Genomic DNA, 18,254 nt, shown 5'->3' on the forward strand with positions numbered 1-18,254 from the left:
ATCACTAAGACCAGGAAACCGAGTAGCAGTGCTGAACCCACGATCGAGTACAAGTCTACTGCGGTTTTACCCTATGTCAATGGCCTATCCGAACAACTTCGCCGCTCCCTACAGCAACAAGGCATACGCGTTGTTTTTAAGTCTGAGACTACATTAAGATCACATCTAGTACAACCGAAAGACGCTGTCGAGTCGATAAACAATATGGCGTGGTTTACAATATTCCCTGTGAATGCGGTAAAGTCTACATCGGCGAGACTGGAAGAAAGAATCAACGAACATGAGCGAGACATCCGACTTGCCCGCACCCAGACCTCCGCCGTTTCAGAACACGCTAACAACACCGGGCAGGCATGGCGTCCAGACGCTTCAACTGACGCTCCTCGTAAGACGCGGGTCTTTAGCCAATTTTTAACTTACCAATGCTGCTTGCTTGATGGAAAACACTAAGTAACTTCATCGCTTTATCGGTCTGTGTGGTTTGGACGGCGATTGCTTCATGGGACGATCGAAAAAGAGTTCCAAGATAGGATCGAGCTCTTCGAATAGTGCGGCAGAAGACATGGCGGATAACTCTGATATTTCTTACCCGGTGAAAGATGCGATCGACGCGCTTCGAAAGGCAATGGAGGCAGGCTTCGACGGATTGCGCTCAGAGTTGGACAAGTTGAGGTAGGAGTTGAAAAACGACATTGATCAAATTAGAATTGAAACACAAGGCTTAAAGCAGAGCTTAGAATTCACCCAAGGGGATGGAGCCGCTATGAAGGAGAAGGCTGAAATGGATCTACAGAAGACTAATGAGGAACTGGATACCTTACGGAAACGAATTACCAGCTTAGAATTACAGCTCCAAACGGAAATTGAAAATAACATTAAACTCGAACAATACACTCGGCGAGAAAATTTACGATTTAACAACATTGAGGAAATCGAGGGCGAAGATTGTAAGAGCGTAATACACGATATAATTAAGAATTAATATTGGGATCCCCGAAGCCAAATCCAGCCAGCGGTCAGGGGGGCGCAGCCGCGTGCAATTCTAGCACCTTCCACGCGCCTGCTATGGCATCTCCCACTTCGAGAACACCATTACACAGATTTATCTAACCCCCACTACTCGCTTAGTCTGTTTCTAGTCATCCACTAGTACTTCTTTTTTCAGAGAAAAACAATCCCATACTGCCTCTACCTTCGTCTCAGTACAGTAACTACCCACAAACATTAGCAGGAACGTGCGCTCTTAATTAAAGGAGGTATCTTAAGTAGGCTTTTGACCACCACTAACGAAGAAAAACCTTTTCGTAGATCTATCGCCTTTAAGAATGTGGATTCTTTACCAATATGAATCGATCTCAATCTCAGAACAATGTTACATTTTTTTTTTGTTTATAAGTGCAAAGGTTTCTTCATTTTGGTATTCCTTTGTTCAGTCTGTCTTAACCCCCAAATCCGTTTCGTCCGTGCCTGTGGGAACAATTTCCCGGCTACAAGTGATTTTAAATGTTAAAACCAATCTGAGAAGCAATCTATACGCCAATCTGTACTCCACGTTAGATTTCGGGAAGCCAGAAAAAAAGGAAGTGACTATTACTTTGCATACAATCCATGAGGTTCGTGCAAGTTTGGATACTTTGGTGACTGCTCCGGTGATGTGGCTATCTTTTTTGTAGTTTTAGTTTATTCAAGGTGCGTTTCTTCTGAAAACGTTTGAAACCTAAAAGGAATTTAATATTTCCTTGCGAAAGCCGATGATAGGGTTTTTAATTTAGAGAATCCTATCTCAGACCAGATACTTTGGATAATAGGCCGTCGAAGTACGGCTTGTGTTCCCCTGGTTTGGTGCGAGGTCAAAGATATTTCTTTTGTAAAACAAAACCGTCTTATTAGATAAAGGGCAATGATCATAGATTTTTCTCCAGATAAACGCAACCTCAGCCTTGCCTTACAGAAAAAATGTCAACAAGAACAGTAAGCTTTACAACCCCTTCATATGATCCCTTTAACCGGGAAAGGCACAGAGAGCAAAAAAAAAAAAGAAGAAAAAAAAGAAAATACGCACAACGGATGTGTTACAGGTTGAATTAAAATTCAGGTTAATTTAATGTCAACCTAGGCTGATTATTTTCAACCTAGGTTATTATGAACTGTCTAAAATAGGGTTTTTCCTATTTTTAGGGATGTAATTACTGGGTTGCCAAACCCAGTCGGAATCTCGGTTTCATTTCGTGGGTTTTTTTGTTATTTTTTTCCGTGTCGGGAAAAGTTTTGCCCGTCACTCCCCTGCTAAGTGGTGTCTTTGTGCATAGAGTCTTCTGTGCGTATTTTGTTAGGTTTGAGGGGGCTGGGGTAAAGCGTAGCTTGCTCTGCACAATTAACTTGTAATGGCGTCGAAAGTCATTGTAACGCGAATGGCGTTTTAGAACATCTTTGAAGAAAATATACACATATGGAGCTCAAGAATGGAACGTCAAGACAGGCGGTGAAACATAAAGATCTGGAATCTTAAAAGCGACGATTAATGGACTTCGACAGTGTGAATCTTTCGCCCGTCGAGCCGAAATCAAAATGAGCTGTACTTCTAATATTTCGCCAAGGTGGTGTTACGTACAACACTGAAACCAAATGGAAATTTCTCTGGTAACTTACGGGTTCAACAAAGACAGAGAAGGAATCGAACACCACAAGTAGATCTGTGATCTCTGTTGTGTGTCTCACAGTGTTTACTGAAGTCGCATCTATTTAAAGTTTGCCTGTTTGTCTGGCAAGTAACATTCATTTTGTACTCAACTCTGCAAAGGTTAAAAAAAATTGGAAATGTGATAGTGAAAAATTATTTGAATGAAAGCTTGTTGTCTCTTTTGTGCTTTCTTATTTACGGTCAAGGTTTTTTTTTTAGGTTTGATGTGAACTGTCAGAAATTTATTTAATTGCATATGCTTTGTGATTGCGTGTTTCGCTTGCACCCACGCAACTGAAATAGGAAGGGTTTCTTGCCTCTTATAATAAATATGTTGCTTGTTTCAATAAATGTTTCGCTGGAAAATATTTCTGTGAAATTTCCAGCTTTTGTAAATTTATCATGTTGTGTAATTTTCGAGCTTAGCAAATTTGCATACATGTGTTGAAATGTGATACGGGAAGAATTTGTGTGGTAACGCATAAGTCACGAAAATAAACAGGTCTGTTGGAAGCGTGCTTGAGTTTCAACCAAATGACCCCCAAAATCGGCAAAAGATTGTGACGCTGATGAATAATAAAGTAGCTGCTATTGCCAAAACGATGAAATTACCTGGTGATAAATAACCTTGTCTTGGAGAGTAAATTTTTGATTTTCCAGAAACAATGGTCAACCTCTGAGAGTTGGGCGATTGTGATCTTTGTGTTGAATTCACACATTTCTAGTCAAAATTTATAACAATTGAAAGAAAAAGAAAACTAACAAAAACAAAAACCCGGTATCTTGGCATCATTTGACACAGATGCTTCACTGTTTCGCGAGTAAACATGCCGCGGTAACTTGATCACTGCGCCCGCTGAATTGCGATTTACTCGGTGCAGCCAAAAGTACAATTACAACAAAACAACTAAAATCTCCCAAAATGTTTTTCGCTGATGGTAACTTTTTATATTCGTGGTTCAAAATTAATTTTGTTTTCATGTCGTAAATTTTGTTACCGATGGCAAATTATTTCATTCTCGATCGACAGTCCTGAAACTTCCTTCTGCTCTGCTTAAAAACTGTGTATCCATATTTATTTACTTTTACATCAATATTTGTTTTGCATAAAGCAAGCTAACAAAATCTGTATCTTGCTTGGTTCGCATTTGATAGAGTAACTCCGCCGGACAGGGCTTAACTTCAGCTTTCAACTTTTGTTTACAAAGCTGTCAGATGCTGTCAGGGCACGCTTACACTTGTGATGGAAAGAAGTTGCATCATCAACATGTCAGCCCAGAAGCCAATGTTTCTCGATTCCCTTTTATTTTCTTGAATCTCTCTGGGTTCAGTACTTTGCTAGTAACCACATGTCTTCTCAAGGGGCTACTTATCCAAGGCTTCTACCATGGCACTATGTACAATGATAGACAATACCTAAACAACATCGTGTACTGTTAGACCTACATATTACGCAAAGACAACTGTCAACATGTCTGCTGACATGTTGACAGTTGTCAACAATGTTTTTCACTTCCCATTTATTTTCTTCAATCTTTCTGGGTTCAGTACTTTGCTAGTAACCACATGTCTTCTCATGCTATTTACCCAAGACTTCTACCATGGCACTATGTACAATGATAGACAATACCAAAACAATATCGTGCACTGTTAGAGCTACATATTACGCGAGGACAACTTGAATCTCCTCGAAGGCAACACACTGGTCAGTTGACATTATGGAATAAATCGCTGTGTTACTTCACTACCACACGTAAGCAATCCATGACAATTTTTTTTAAAGAGGACAGGAATTTCTTCTTTCTGACAAGTGATTAATTAATAGGCCGGTAGCCAGGTTTTAACCTCAGAAAAGAATCTGTTTTGTCGTACGAACGTGTGAGGACCTGTGAGCCAAAATGCCTCTGCTGGTATGACTTCTGGGTGACCCTTTAAATGGTCTTAATGACCCCCCAACTTGAAAAAAAAATTGCCTGGAGCGCTGCTCGCACCACAGGCAACCCAGTGTACCCTCACGGAGGGTCTAGTTAAGAAAAAAAAAGGGCCTAGATTTTTAGGGGGGATAAAAAAGAAAACACCCTTCTCCACTTTTCCCTTGCCTTCCGTTCTTCTTCCACTTACCGTCTCTCCCTTTCCTTCCCCCTTTTTGTCCTTACTTACTACCAAAGGACAGTGCCACTTACCTCAAGCTTCCACAACATTCTATGCTGCTCCAAGGATTCGAACCAGCGCACCCTAGCACATCCGAGATTACTTCTCCTCTGTATGAACCAATGAGTTTAAGCTATTTCCAAGCCTTCACGACAACCACCATTTCGCGCATGCGTAAATGACATAAAGTGAGACGCGAAAAATTTTCAGCTCATCCACACAGTTAAAAGCCCGCCGATGGGACTTTATGAAAAAGTTAAACGGTGGCTACATCGAAAACGCTCTGAGTCTCCAGTGCAACAAAAGCAAAAGTTGTTTTTAAGAGCTTGGCTCTTGATTCTGAAGGACAAATGGTCAAATATTGTACATTGTTATATACCTAGACTTTCGCTCAACAGGACGAGCACTGTGATTGGTTGATTCTTGGTCACGTGGCCCTGATCAAATTCAAATGTATCCTGACTGGGATACAATTCCGCAGTTGTTGCCCGCTCCGGTTGTTTTGCTGGGATTATTGCAGGAAAGGTCTAAATATATTACAAAGCACCTAATGTCTGGTCCCTAGAGAAACTATTTAGTTTTGTTTTCCCTCGAGTCCTGATGTTTCCCTCGACTTCGTCACGGGAAACATCAGGGCTCTCCAGAAAACAAAACTAACGGGTTCCCTCGGGACCATGCATTAAGTGTATAAAGTTTACTTACGTCGCTATGCTAAATACACCATGCAGGAACAAGGCGTCATTTCTAGTCATGATAACAAACCGATTTTCGCCTCGAACACAGCGTTCCCACAGTGAGAAAAAGATGGTGGCACGGGCAAATGGAACAACTAAAGATAACCTTTGCAGTTTAATAAAAGAAAAGAACTTGTCTCCGAAACTAGTGTCATCATCTTGGAAAAACCGCTTGTTAAAAAAAAAAGAAAAACAACCATTCACAGAACAATTGCCAGAATGCTGTATGAAGTGGTTTTGGAATCTGTCTGGGAAAAGAAATAAAAAAGTCAAAAATGAGTGGACAAGTCACAGCTACATCAAATACAGAGCAGGGGAATGGTCAATAATTTGAAAAAGTGGATGAACCAGACATGAAGGAGAGTGGTGTCTGACACTTGCAAACTGCAGACCGCGGACTGCGGACTAACCCTAAATCACAGTTATTGAAAGCCAACCGCTCAAAAATGGGTCCTGAGCCTTAAATACTGTTTATCAGCAATATTTGAAATGGGTGCTTAGCCTTAAAATACTGCTCATCAACGCTATTTGTAGGCAGCCAGCAGTCTGCCTGTTGCAGTTATCATACACCGGAAAGGGAAGAAGAAAAAGAAAAAGTTCCAAATGCAGGATTATGTGGCACCCAAAATTAATAAAATGGAAAAGGAAACGCCCCTTCGCCCAAATGGGCTACTTCAGTTGCTCAAATTGTAGAACTTGAAGGGGAATGTGCCAAAATAATCTCAAAATTTGGATTTATAAAATAAAATAAAAACAGACTCCGCAAAATGAAATATACAATATATACATAATCATGAGAAACTGTAGCAAACACTGCTAAAGAGTGCTCAATACACGTTTGTGTAGAGCGGTGTATAGAATTAGATGACTAAATGAAAATACACAAGATTCCCTGCGACTCTGAGTTTCGTGCATATTCACTCATCAGGCAAATTTAATGAAGAACAGACTTATTAACTAGCTATATATACATTTGTTATCTAATCACTCTGCAGTGAAACGAAAACAAAATAATTTATAACTTAGTATAAGGAAGAAAACACCAGTCATAGGAGGGGGCATCTCGTTTATTGATCAGACATAAATTGCCCTAGGATAGTAATAAACACTGAAAATAACTAAAAACAAAATATCCGAAATGAACTGATCAAAAGCGGAGATGCCGTCGAAGTGACAACTCCTAACGGACAAACTCCTTAAATATTAACTACTTAGCATAAATATGTAACCTGCATGCCAACGAAATCTACATACCAGCACAAAACTATCTTACAATAACAACGTGAAAAATTATATTTGTTATCTAATCACTCTGCAGTGAAACGAAAACAAAATAATTTATAACTTAGTATAAGGAAGAAAACACCAGTCATAGGAGGGGGCATCTCGTTTATTGATCAGACATAAATTGCCCCATTTCGAAGATAAAGCACAATTTAAAGAGAACTATAGACCTAAGGAACGAGAAACTGAAAGAAGAGAATTGATGTTATCTTTAACATAGCCGTCCTTGGCACGATCCGATTTCCAACGACCATGTCGTTTAAACAAACGATCGCTGATGCCAGCGTTTGCAGCGGCGGAGGCGCCATCTGATCTTAAGCTATGTAAACCATAACTAGACTTAGGAAAACCTAGTTCAACTAAAGAATTAAGCAAAAGCTCCCTAGCCCTAGAATAGGATATAGGTCGTGAACCTAGAGAATAACTAAGAGTGGACTTATGATAAACAAGATTGCGAAATACAAAGTCACTAGAATTACAATTCAAACAAGCGAGATGAAAATAACGAGAAAGTATCGTATAAGGACAAGTGACAGTACCCGTCCTAGCCAAAAGAACTGAAGAACCATCCCTATATACGTCAGTCTTACTACTGGCAATAGTAATCTTAACATAATCCGAATTTTGGAAATTTACATCACAACAGCGCAACTTAGCTAGCTCGTCAAAGCGTAAAAATGCACAATAAGCAGTGACAAATAAAGCTGCAATTCGGAGACTAGACAGGTTAGCAGATGGCGAGGCATACTTTAAACAAATTGACGAAATCATCTCAGGAGTAATTGGCTCCTTTTTAACTACTGGTTTAGCTGAAATCCGAATACCAGCCTCGAGAATGTTCTTCACCAGAGGATCTTGACAAGGATCGGGAAAACCATAGAGCTTATTAGCCCACGAAATACCACAAGATGCAGACTGAAGTACGGAAGAGCTTGTATCACCTCGAATAAGATGCTCTAGGTAAAGAGCGACGTCTAACGGCCTTGTAGGCAAAGCCGTGATCTCGGGGAAGCAAGATGCCCAGACTCTGAATTTCTGAAAAGACCTGGAATACTGATCAATGGTGCGTGGAGCCTTGGACTGCAATGCACGAGCCGGAAGAGAACTGGCAAGTCTTCGGAGTTCAGGATTCTGTAGGGTGGAACTAATCTGCGCAAAAGCAATATCACCTTGTGCAGGAAGAAACAAAAATAGAACAAGAATTTTTAGTCTAACACGGGCTACTACCAGCGGCGTCCAGAGTAAATCAAATGTGCAAAAACCCAGTGGCAAAACAAATAAACACACAAAGCCAAGTGGCAAACACTTAAAATTCCAATAACTGATAAAACAAAAAATACAATCTAATTGCTTAGATTTAATTAGCCCCATTAATACATCCAGAGTAAAACAAGTGTGTAAATGCCCAGTGGCAAAACAAATAAACACACAAAGCCAAGTGGCAAACACTTAAATTCCAATAGCTGATAAAACAAAAAATACAATCTAATTGCTTAGATTTATTTAGCCCCATTAATACATCCAGAGTAAATCAAGTGTGCAAAAGCCCAGTGGCGAAACAAATAAAACACACAAAGCCAAGTGGCAAACAGTTTAATTCCAACAGATGAAAATCACAAAAAATACAATATAATTGCTTAGATTTAATTGGCGCCATTAATACGCAAGAAAAGGACAGACGAACTAAAATTATCAGAACCAAAAATACAATTCTTATTAACGCCGTGAACAAAAACTCGCTTCCCTTCAACAACGTAAAGGAAGTCAACAATATAACTACGGAAAGAACGACCTTCATTAATGATGGATGGCCAAAAAATGGCAGACGGCCAATAAGGGACCACAAGGGCGCCTACGCACTTACATAATTTGACATGCTCAATAACTTGAGTGACAAGGCAAACAGGAGGGACCAACCAACAGTTCTCACCTTGCCAGCTATGACTAAGAGTATCTACACCCAAAGTGTTGGGACTGTAAAAGCGCGAATAGAACCTAGGCAACTTGGTATTTGCATAACTAGCAAAACAATCTACAGTGAAAGGACCCCATCGAGAATCTATTGCACGAAAATAATCGTTGGAAACACACCAGTCGTCAAAATCAACGATCTTACTGTAATAATCAGCTTTCTGATTAAGCGTACGAGGAATCCATTCCACTGACAACCTTATACCATGAGCAAAGACAAACAGAAAATATCCTTAGCAATAGTATTTAAATGTGGCTTATTGCTCCCGGAATCTGTAATGAACGCTACAGCTTTATTATCAGTATAAAGCTTAACAGAGGAATTATGCAAAATGGGAGCAAAACTTCTCAACGCAAAACTAACAGACTTCAATTCCCTCCAAGTGGAGCTTTGCTTCATTTCAAGATCATCAAAATTCTTGTGGGCAACAAGAAACCCGTCGACCTCAACATAAATGTAAGAAGCGCAAGCAACGTCACTAGCGTCGGAATAAACAATGTGATGAGGAACATTAACTGGATAGACAAAAGGTCTAGAATTATTGGCACAGAATTATTGGCACACCAATAATTTAACTCAGAAATAGCTTCATCAGTAAGAAAAACCCCGGCATTCCAAGATGCTCTATCTACAATAACAGAATGCAATGCTTTCGTCATAATCTTGCAAATATGGCCAAAAACAAGCATACAGGAAATGATACGCCCGGTAACCTGAGCCAGCATCCTGGCAGTTACTACACGAGAACTAAAAACCTCCCCTATGGACGCAAGCAGAACTGATATCTTATCTTCAGGAATAGACAACAAGCCCCGAGCAAAATCCCAGTGAAAACCAAGCCAGCGAAGCAACTGACTAGGGATCCACATACACTTATCCTTATTTGGGACGAACCCCGAGCTAATTAAATCAGAATGCACCAACAAAGATTGTCGAAGGCAAGTATCCTTCGTACCGCATACTCCCAGACCGTCATCTAAACAAACTACAATGCGGAGGGCCTGAGAACGCCAATGCTTGACGAGGGGACGCATAACTTTGGTGAAAATATAAGGGCCCGTAGAAAGACCAAAGGGCAGGACGACAAACTTAAAATATTTCCGAACCCCATTGAAAACCCACGAAAAACCGAGAAATCTATGATGTGTGGGGTAAATTTCAACATGATGATACCCAGACTTAATATCGAAAGAATAAGCCCACAAATTAGAAAGAGACTCGCCGATCAAAAAATTTAGCATAGACTGAGCATCCTCAAACTTAATTTTGGACTTATTCACAAAGAAATTAACATGCCTAAGATCCAATATAAGCCTCTTCTTACCACTTGACTGTACAGAAACAGACAATGGGTTAACCACGTCAGGCGGGCGAGTACACGAAACAATAGAGCCAACCCTAAGTAACTCCTGAATAGCGGATTCTACAAAATCACTCTCACCCAAAGCTGAGCGATTATTATTAAGAAAAACAATCGCAGGTTCCCGTGAAAAGGGAATCTTATAACCAAAACTTAAGGTATCTAAAATAAACTTAGAGGCACCAATGCTTTGCCAAAAGGAAATATTAGCTTTAAGCCTACCCTTAACAATAACTTGACTAGAGCCTTCAAAATATTCTGCAAAGTAAGAATCAAGAGAAATGTGATCCAAGTCAAAGTCAAAGTCAGAGTACTTATCTGGACCCAATCGTGCAAGAACATTTGCCAAATCAGACGGTGGTTGACTTTGTAGACGTTGAACTGGCGGCAGTGCTGGGGAGACTAGCTCTTGTTTTGTAGAACAAAGGACAGGCTGGCGAATTAGACCAGTGTCCTCGCTGATTGCAGTTAAAGCAGATGTCAGAAGGCTGGACGTGTCGGGCGGCACGAAAGGGCTGATGAAAATAAGAGCGGTGAGCAGAAAATGGAAAAGACGTAACAGCAGAAGTCGAAGATCCAGGGACTTGTACAGCCTGAAAATCTCGGGATTTAGCAGCATTTGAGAACCTTGAAACACGAGATTTGCCGGAAGACTTCTGCTTAATCTTGGTAAACGCACGACGCTCAGCTGCCCGAAGTTTCTTCTCGTCTTCCGAATTTTCAGCGAGTTCGTCGGACTCATATTCTTCAACTGCAGCCCAGCCAGCGGGACTTTTATCAGCAAAGCGGATCAACTTAATGCGTTTCTCAAGGTCAGACTTGGCCTTTTGGAGATGTTCTTGAACAGCCAGCAGGTTTCCCTCGGACAGATTAGAGATAGCCAGATCAAGGCAGTCAAGGAGCTGTGTATTAAACTCAAACTGGATTCTGTTACCTTTAAATTGAAGTGAACTAGCTGCCTTAGAGTCTGTTTTCAATTTCTTTACTTCTCGCCGAGTTTCCACCTCGCGTTCGTCCAAGGAGCGCTTGAAATCGCCAAATGTTTTCTGCAACTTCGAATCAAGAAGGGAAGAAATCAGCGAGATCGTCTCGGAATTAGAAAAGTCTATCTGTTGAGGTTGGAATGATGCAGTTTCCGGCGGTGGATTAGACATAGCACGAAAACAACTAAAAACAAAATATCCGAAATGAACTGATCAAAAGCGGAGATGCCGTCGAAGTGACAACTCCTAACGGACAAACTCCTTAAATATTCACTACTTAGCATAAATATGTAACCTGCATGCCAACGAAATCTACATACCAGCACAAAACTATCTTACAATAACAACGTGAAAAATTATATGTTTACGATAAGTAGAACAATGGGGTTCTAATTACAATGGGGGAGAAGGGCGGAACTATTACAAAATGTAAGACAAGCTGAGCTAAAACAAGCGCAATACAATAGCTATTGTGTAGGATAAGCGTCAATTGTTCTTGAGATAAAACTTGTTTTCATGTCGGCATTTGGATAAAAGCTCGGATCGTTTGTTCAGTAGATTGTTGTCGCTGCGTTTAATTATATGGGGATTTTCTGCTAAGCATAAATCACATCTTTTGCTTGAATTGTGATAGGGGCGGGCTCTTGCGATGATAGACCATTTGGTTGTGAAGCTGGTGTTGCTGTCTTTGAGTTGCCAGATGTATTTTGATAATTCAGTGCTATTAGAAAGTTTCCTGTGGGTGAATGTTGACTTGTGTTGAGTGTATCTTTGTTTAAAATCAACACAAGTCATCTGCCGTCAGACCTACGTATGTTTTAAATTTGCCATTGTCTTTTCTTCTAATCTTTGCCTGATAAACTACACCAGAAGTCAGACATTGGCCGTTAAAGGGGCACTCGCCCCTTTTACGGCAGTTACAGAGCTTGGTTTTAGCACTCTCCAGGGAGGGGCTGTAGACCGCCAGCAGTCGATTAGTTGCAGATGACTTTAAGACACGTTATAGAAATCATAAAACATATTTTGTGAAAATAAGACCTATAGAAATTCAACTGAACTCAGCAAACAGGTATGGTCGCTAAAAGGTAACAACATAGAGCATGAAATTACATGGCAAATTGTCTGCCGCGCTAAACCGTACAGCAGTTCAACTAAACGTTGTAATTTATGCTTGAGCGAGAAATTTGTCATTATCTGTGAACCGGAGCGATGTACGTTGAACAAAAGAAACGGCACCGAAAAAAAGAAAAGGCACTGAGCGAAGGCGCTACAACAGAAAAATTACCTTTAAGTTAGCACCTAAACACCAACATGTATGTAAATTTACGTAGTGTTTGGGATATAAAAATAAGTGCGAAGCAGTGTGAATAAAACTCCTGATGAGTGAGACTTCAAGCCTTACGAAACAGGCCTGTAGGGTAGTTACCGTGTAGCTATGTTTTAATTCTCGCAGCCCTCTATAGTTACGCTCTACCTATGTATTGAGCACTCTAACTGGCTGGATAGCCACCCCTTTTGATTATTTATGCTCCTCGTTTGACCATGTTGAGCACTCTATACGATTGGCCACCATGGAGAAAGTAAACTTTTGCTACTCTACGAAGAACATACCTATACCACCTGAGAAGGACTACTTGCGCTGCCTTATCGAAAAAACCGAGCAGTTCCTACGCAGAATGCGTTGGAAAGCACACTTCTTCCTCCATCCAAGTGTATCCAGCAAGCAGACCTACAGATTTAGCTCGACAAAAAATCCGCCTGCCATAGACGAACTCAAGGAATTTGAAGACGGATTGCTAAGTATCATCCAGAACATTAAGTTCAAACCGACCAACAATACATTTCTAAATGATCTTAGCAAAGATGTGAACCGGATGAAAAGCGACACCAAATTATTTGTACCGGCCGATAAAACATCAAACTTCTACAAAATGGAGCCGACAGAGTACACCGATCTACTGGAAAAGAACATAACAAAGAGAAGACAAAAAATAACCACGAAATTAAGAATTGACGACCGCGTGGATATTACAGCGAAAAGAGAAGCGTTCATTACCCTAAAAGATCATAAGCCGAACTTTGCAAATAAACCTACATGCCGACTAATTAACCCAACCAAATCTGAGGTCGGAAAAATAAGCAAGCAATATTTGGACAAGGTTAACGTCAAAGTAATTGCAGCCACCGCAATAAACCAGTGGAAAAACACTTCATCTGTTATCGACTGGTTCGTGAAAATCGACAACAAAAAACAGTACAGCTTCATCTGCTTTGACAATGTCGAGTTTTATCCATCGATCAGTGAGGAGTTGTTGAATAAAGCGTTGGACTTTGCATCTGCTTACGACAACATCACGGCAGAGAAAAGGAATATTTTCATCCAAGCTAAAAATCCCTTCTCACTCACAAGCAGCAAACATGGGAAAAGAAAAGTGCCAGCATCTTCGACGTCACAACGGGCAGCTTCGACGTCGCTGAAACGTGCGAGCTTGTAGGCTGCTTTTTGCTATCACAGCTCAAGACCAAGTGTGGGGGCAAAATAGGCTTGTATAGAGACGACGGGCTAGCGGTCTCAAACGCCACTCCCAGAGGGAACGAAAGGATCAAGAATGACATTTGGCTTGTATTCAAGGAGCATGGCCTCTATATCACAATCGAAGTCAACAAAAATATTGTATACTTCCTGGACGTCACGCTTGATCTCAACGACAGCACCTATAGGCCCTATACTAAACCTAACGCCAGCCTTCTATACGTCAACAAAGAAAGCAACCACCTCCCCCCCCCCTCTCTCCGTCGTGAAAAATATTCCAGCAGGGATCAATAGACGTCTATCGTACATTTCGTTGGATGAAAGATCCTTCGACCGTGAAGCACCACCCTACCAGAAAGTTCTGGACGAGAGTGGTTACAATTACAGGCTGAAATTTGATCCCCCCAGGACCGGCCACGGGAGAAACCGAGAACGCAACATCCTCTGGTTCAACCCCCCATTCAGTAAGAGTGTTAGCACCAACATCGGGAAGAAATTCTTAGCACTTGTGGACAGCTGTTTTCCTCGGGGCCACACCCTGAACAAGATTTTCAACCGGAATACTATTAAAATCAGTTATAGCTGTACGAGCAATGTAAAGCAACTAATCGACAGCCATAACAAGCGACTACTGGCGGCCTACAGCCCCTCCCTGTAGAGTGCTAAAACCAAGCTCTGTAACTGCCGTAAAGAGGGCGAGTGCCTCTTAAACGGCCACTGTCTGACTTCTAGTGTAATTAGAAGAAAGGACAATGGCAAATTTGAAACATACGTGAGGTCTGACCGCAGATGACTTTAAGACACGTTATAGAAATCATAAAACATATTTTGAAAATAAGACCTATAGAAATTCAACTGAACACAGCAAACAGGTATGGTCGCCAAAAGATAAACAACATAGAGCATGAAATTACATGGCAAATTGTCTGCCGCGCTAAACCGTACAGCAGTTCAACTAAACGTTGTAATTTATGCTTGAGCGAGAAAGGCAAGATTTCCGCACAGGTCCCTACTTCATTATGCATACACTCCTTTGTTTCAAGAAAACAATAGTGATAATAATAGACGTCCTTTGGGACTGTGGTGCTTTGTTCTTTCTTTTTAGAGGTTTTTTTTCTAAGTCTATATGGACTTAAAAAAAGCCGGTCGAACTTCTGTCTGAAATACGGAAAATCGAAAAGTTTTCCTGCAATTTCGGCACTTTTCCTGCAATTTTACCCATTTTTCAGTTTTAGAATTAGCGCAAGAAGTGGAGTTTCAAGCAATCGTTGTAATAGGGTTCAGATTCGCAAACAACAAACAAACCAAATAAAAGTACTGTCGTGAGAAATTTAATGGCTACCTGTCCTTTTTATCGTGAAATTGTTCTTCCTGTCTGCTTAAAAATTCGCCGAGACACTGCAAAGTGTATATTTTCTTCCTTTCCTGTATTCAGGATCACGAACGGTGCATTTAGTGGGATTTTGCAATTTATCGCTCTTTGTAGAGATCGGCAATATGCTCAATGATACTTCCAAGTAAATAACTTTGGTAGAGATCCATGGATGTTCCCGTACGAGGCATACTTCGTTTCACTCCCCAACATGTCTTTTCAATTCCCTTCTGTGGGCTGGTTTGTCTGGGTCGACGAAGTTTAGGCGATGGTTAACTGTGAGATGATGTTAGCCCTTGTCTTGTAGGCGGTTATAAACTTTCCGGCCACAGGTAGCTAGGACTAATATTTTTTCAAGGAAAGTTTACGGTCAGAAAATTGATACGTGTTCTGGCGGATTGAAGGCTATCTATTGCAGTTTTTTCTTGAGCATCGCGAAACAGATCCATCTCCCGATGCGGCACTTTGTCTTTGCCAACTGACTGCGTTTTCACACAGGTTTTGGACACGGAAGACGAAAGTAAATTGTTTTCTTTGCACCACTCTATGCACAACTCTGAAAAGGCTATAAAGCAGGGACAATTTCCAAATGATCAAATCTCCCATTGCTGTGACGCTTTTACTTCGGTAGCCATCTTGATTATTACGAAGACACTAAGTTTGCTTCAAAAGAAGGGAAACATGAAATGATTTTAATTGCAATGAACTCGTACATTAAAGTTTCCCATGAGAGATGCACCAATCAGACTTTAAGCGTGGTATACTCTTCTACGCAGTGAACTTATAAGTGTGCCGCACGCACGGGGCATGAAGGAAAAGCAGGTCACAGTTCACAGCAATACTGGAAAACCTAAAACTATCACAGGGACTAACCTTAAGCCTAAACAGTGCCTTTAGTCGTAATTAGGGTTACGGTTAGCATTATTAAAGGGATGGGTTGTTTCAAGAGTAGTAAAACAGAGATCTCTTAACGGTAACCTACAAGTGTAAGTTCGATTGTAGGTGCTCGGCGCGGCACGTGTATATAATTACGTATCATTGTTATGTAAATAGTCACCAGAATTCGAAATAAATATCATTTTCAAGGTGTGAATTAGCAACTTGACACGTTAGCTCAGTGGTAAAGAACAGGGACAAGTAATCCAGAGGTTTACAGTGGGTCGGAGTTCAAGGCAAGCTGCCTGTGACATATCATGGGATAAAATGGCAGAAAAAGCCGAGCGGGATCTGGAAATAAGAAGAAGACTAAGGGATAGAAAGAGGAAGGCTGGGACAAAAACGAGTAACGGTGTGGGGGATGAAGGGAAAGGCGAGACGGAGGGAGGGAGAGAACAAATGAGATCCGTTTTTATTCACCCCGTAAGTACAAATTACCCATGTATATATTCGGTTCTCTTGGGTGTACGTATTGTTCTACAAAACAATAGCGCGAATGAATAATTAATTTATTCTGCATGCATAATGAAGTAGGGACCTGTACGGAAATCATTCCGCGAGAAATTTGTCATTATCTGTGAACCGGAGCGATGTACGTTGAACAAAAGAAACGAGTTAGTATCGTCATGCAGGCACCGAGCGAAGGCGCTACAACAGAACAATTAGCTTAGCACCTAAACACCAACATGTATGTAAATTTACGTAGTGTTTGGGATATAAAAATAAGTGCGAAGCAGTGTGAATAAAACTCCTGTTGAGTGAGGTTTCAAGCCTTACGAAAGAAGCCTGTAGGGTAATTACCGTGTAGCTATGTTGAAAACAAAGTCGATGAAGTCAAATCCATCGATCCTAGACAAATGCTCATTTGATATTCTGTTCCTCGCTGAAACGAAATTAAGCAGTACTATCGGTCATCTTCTTCTGGATCACCCTAATTACCTGGATTATACGGAAGGGCAGGACAAGAAATGGGGGAGGAATTATGGCATATGTGATATGTGATAGAAATGCTGCCGAGGGGAAGGGAGATGTTCAATGATGGTTTTTGCACCCAAATGGACTTTCTTCTGGACTCCTCTCGAGACAGTGACATCATGAAATTCTAAAATCAAAACCGCAAGGTCTTCTGAATTTTTATGTGGCACGAAGATATTTGGTTGGAAACTGTCTATCCCTATGAATCTCAGCAGTTTGAGCCTTTAACGTGCATTAGGAGATGTGTTCATAGTCATGTATTTTATCACATGAGCGAGAAGTAAGCGCTTTCATTGCAAAGTGAACTCCAGATGTTTTCGTTGATTACTTACCGGCCGCCATATTGGTGGTACAAGAAAACTCTATAAAGTTGCCTTAAACGCTTCCACAAGTAGCTCAGAAACGATATACCGCAAAGACCTGAGAATTGGAGAGGTGGTTTCAAGATTTGTTTCCTACAAAATTCCAAGTTTTTGGCCTTTTTCATTAAATGATTTCGAGTTTATTTTCTTGTTGTGTGACAGTGTAAACAACACGAGAGAGCGAAATGAAAAACAGATTATCATACCACGCATCTTGATTCCTCCATTCGTACATAAGCACAATTCTTGCGCACTTTGACCTCAACCCCTTGCGTTTCAAAGAAAAATGTGTTCTTCTCCCGATTAGAGAGCTGCCTCGTTCGTTCGCTTCAGGCTGACTCACTGTGGCAACAATAAAATTAAGGTATGGTAAGCATGACAACACGTCGAGTGACCCTTTTTATATCTAAGTGACAAAGAATCATCTATTATTCCACCCTCTGCATGTAAGCAGGACACTTTCAGGTTTGGATCAACTCATTAGTGCTTCATTTATGTGCAGAAGCATCAGCTGGAATGCACTTAAGACTAGTAATACCACAAGCTTGCTATTATCGAGAAACACTTTTGTTCTTCTTTTTGCCACAAACCCTTTTATTGTCTTGGCAGTACTGTGAAGGTAAGCCTCACTTGATCACTCGCAGACAGTTTAATTGTTAACAGCTTCAGAATTATGTGTCGCATTAATGAAAGCTGTTAAGATCAATTACGAGTAGACTAAGGTAATTGAGTAAATTTACCAAATTATCAAACGAATCAAAGTCTCTCCCCACTAGACGAAACAAAATCGCTTTAGTAATCTGAGTTTCCAAATGCACAACAACCTGTGAGCAACTCCCTTATTAGTGATGAGAAATCAAAATAGGCTATTTCTCCTGCGTTATTTGATTTTTTTAAGTTTATTATTATTAT

The 18,254-nt window shown here is 40.7% G+C and overlaps 1 protein-coding gene across 1 annotated transcript; it reads right to left on the minus strand.

The window, feature by feature from the left end:
• Nucleotides 1-10,034: 10,034 nt before the first annotated feature.
• Nucleotides 10,035-11,335, minus strand: LOC138050577 (uncharacterized). Its single transcript, XM_068896897.1, has one exon. The coding sequence runs from the start codon at nucleotides 11,333-11,335 to the stop codon at nucleotides 10,532-10,534; it is 804 nt and encodes a 267-aa protein (XP_068752998.1). The 3' UTR covers nucleotides 10,035-10,531.
• Nucleotides 11,336-18,254: the final 6,919 nt, after the last annotated feature.

The sequence above is a fragment of the Montipora capricornis genome, chromosome 6, assembly GCF_036669925.1.
Source record: "Montipora capricornis isolate CH-2021 chromosome 6, ASM3666992v2, whole genome shotgun sequence".
Taxonomy (NCBI): Eukaryota; Metazoa; Cnidaria; class Anthozoa; order Scleractinia; family Acroporidae; genus Montipora; species Montipora capricornis.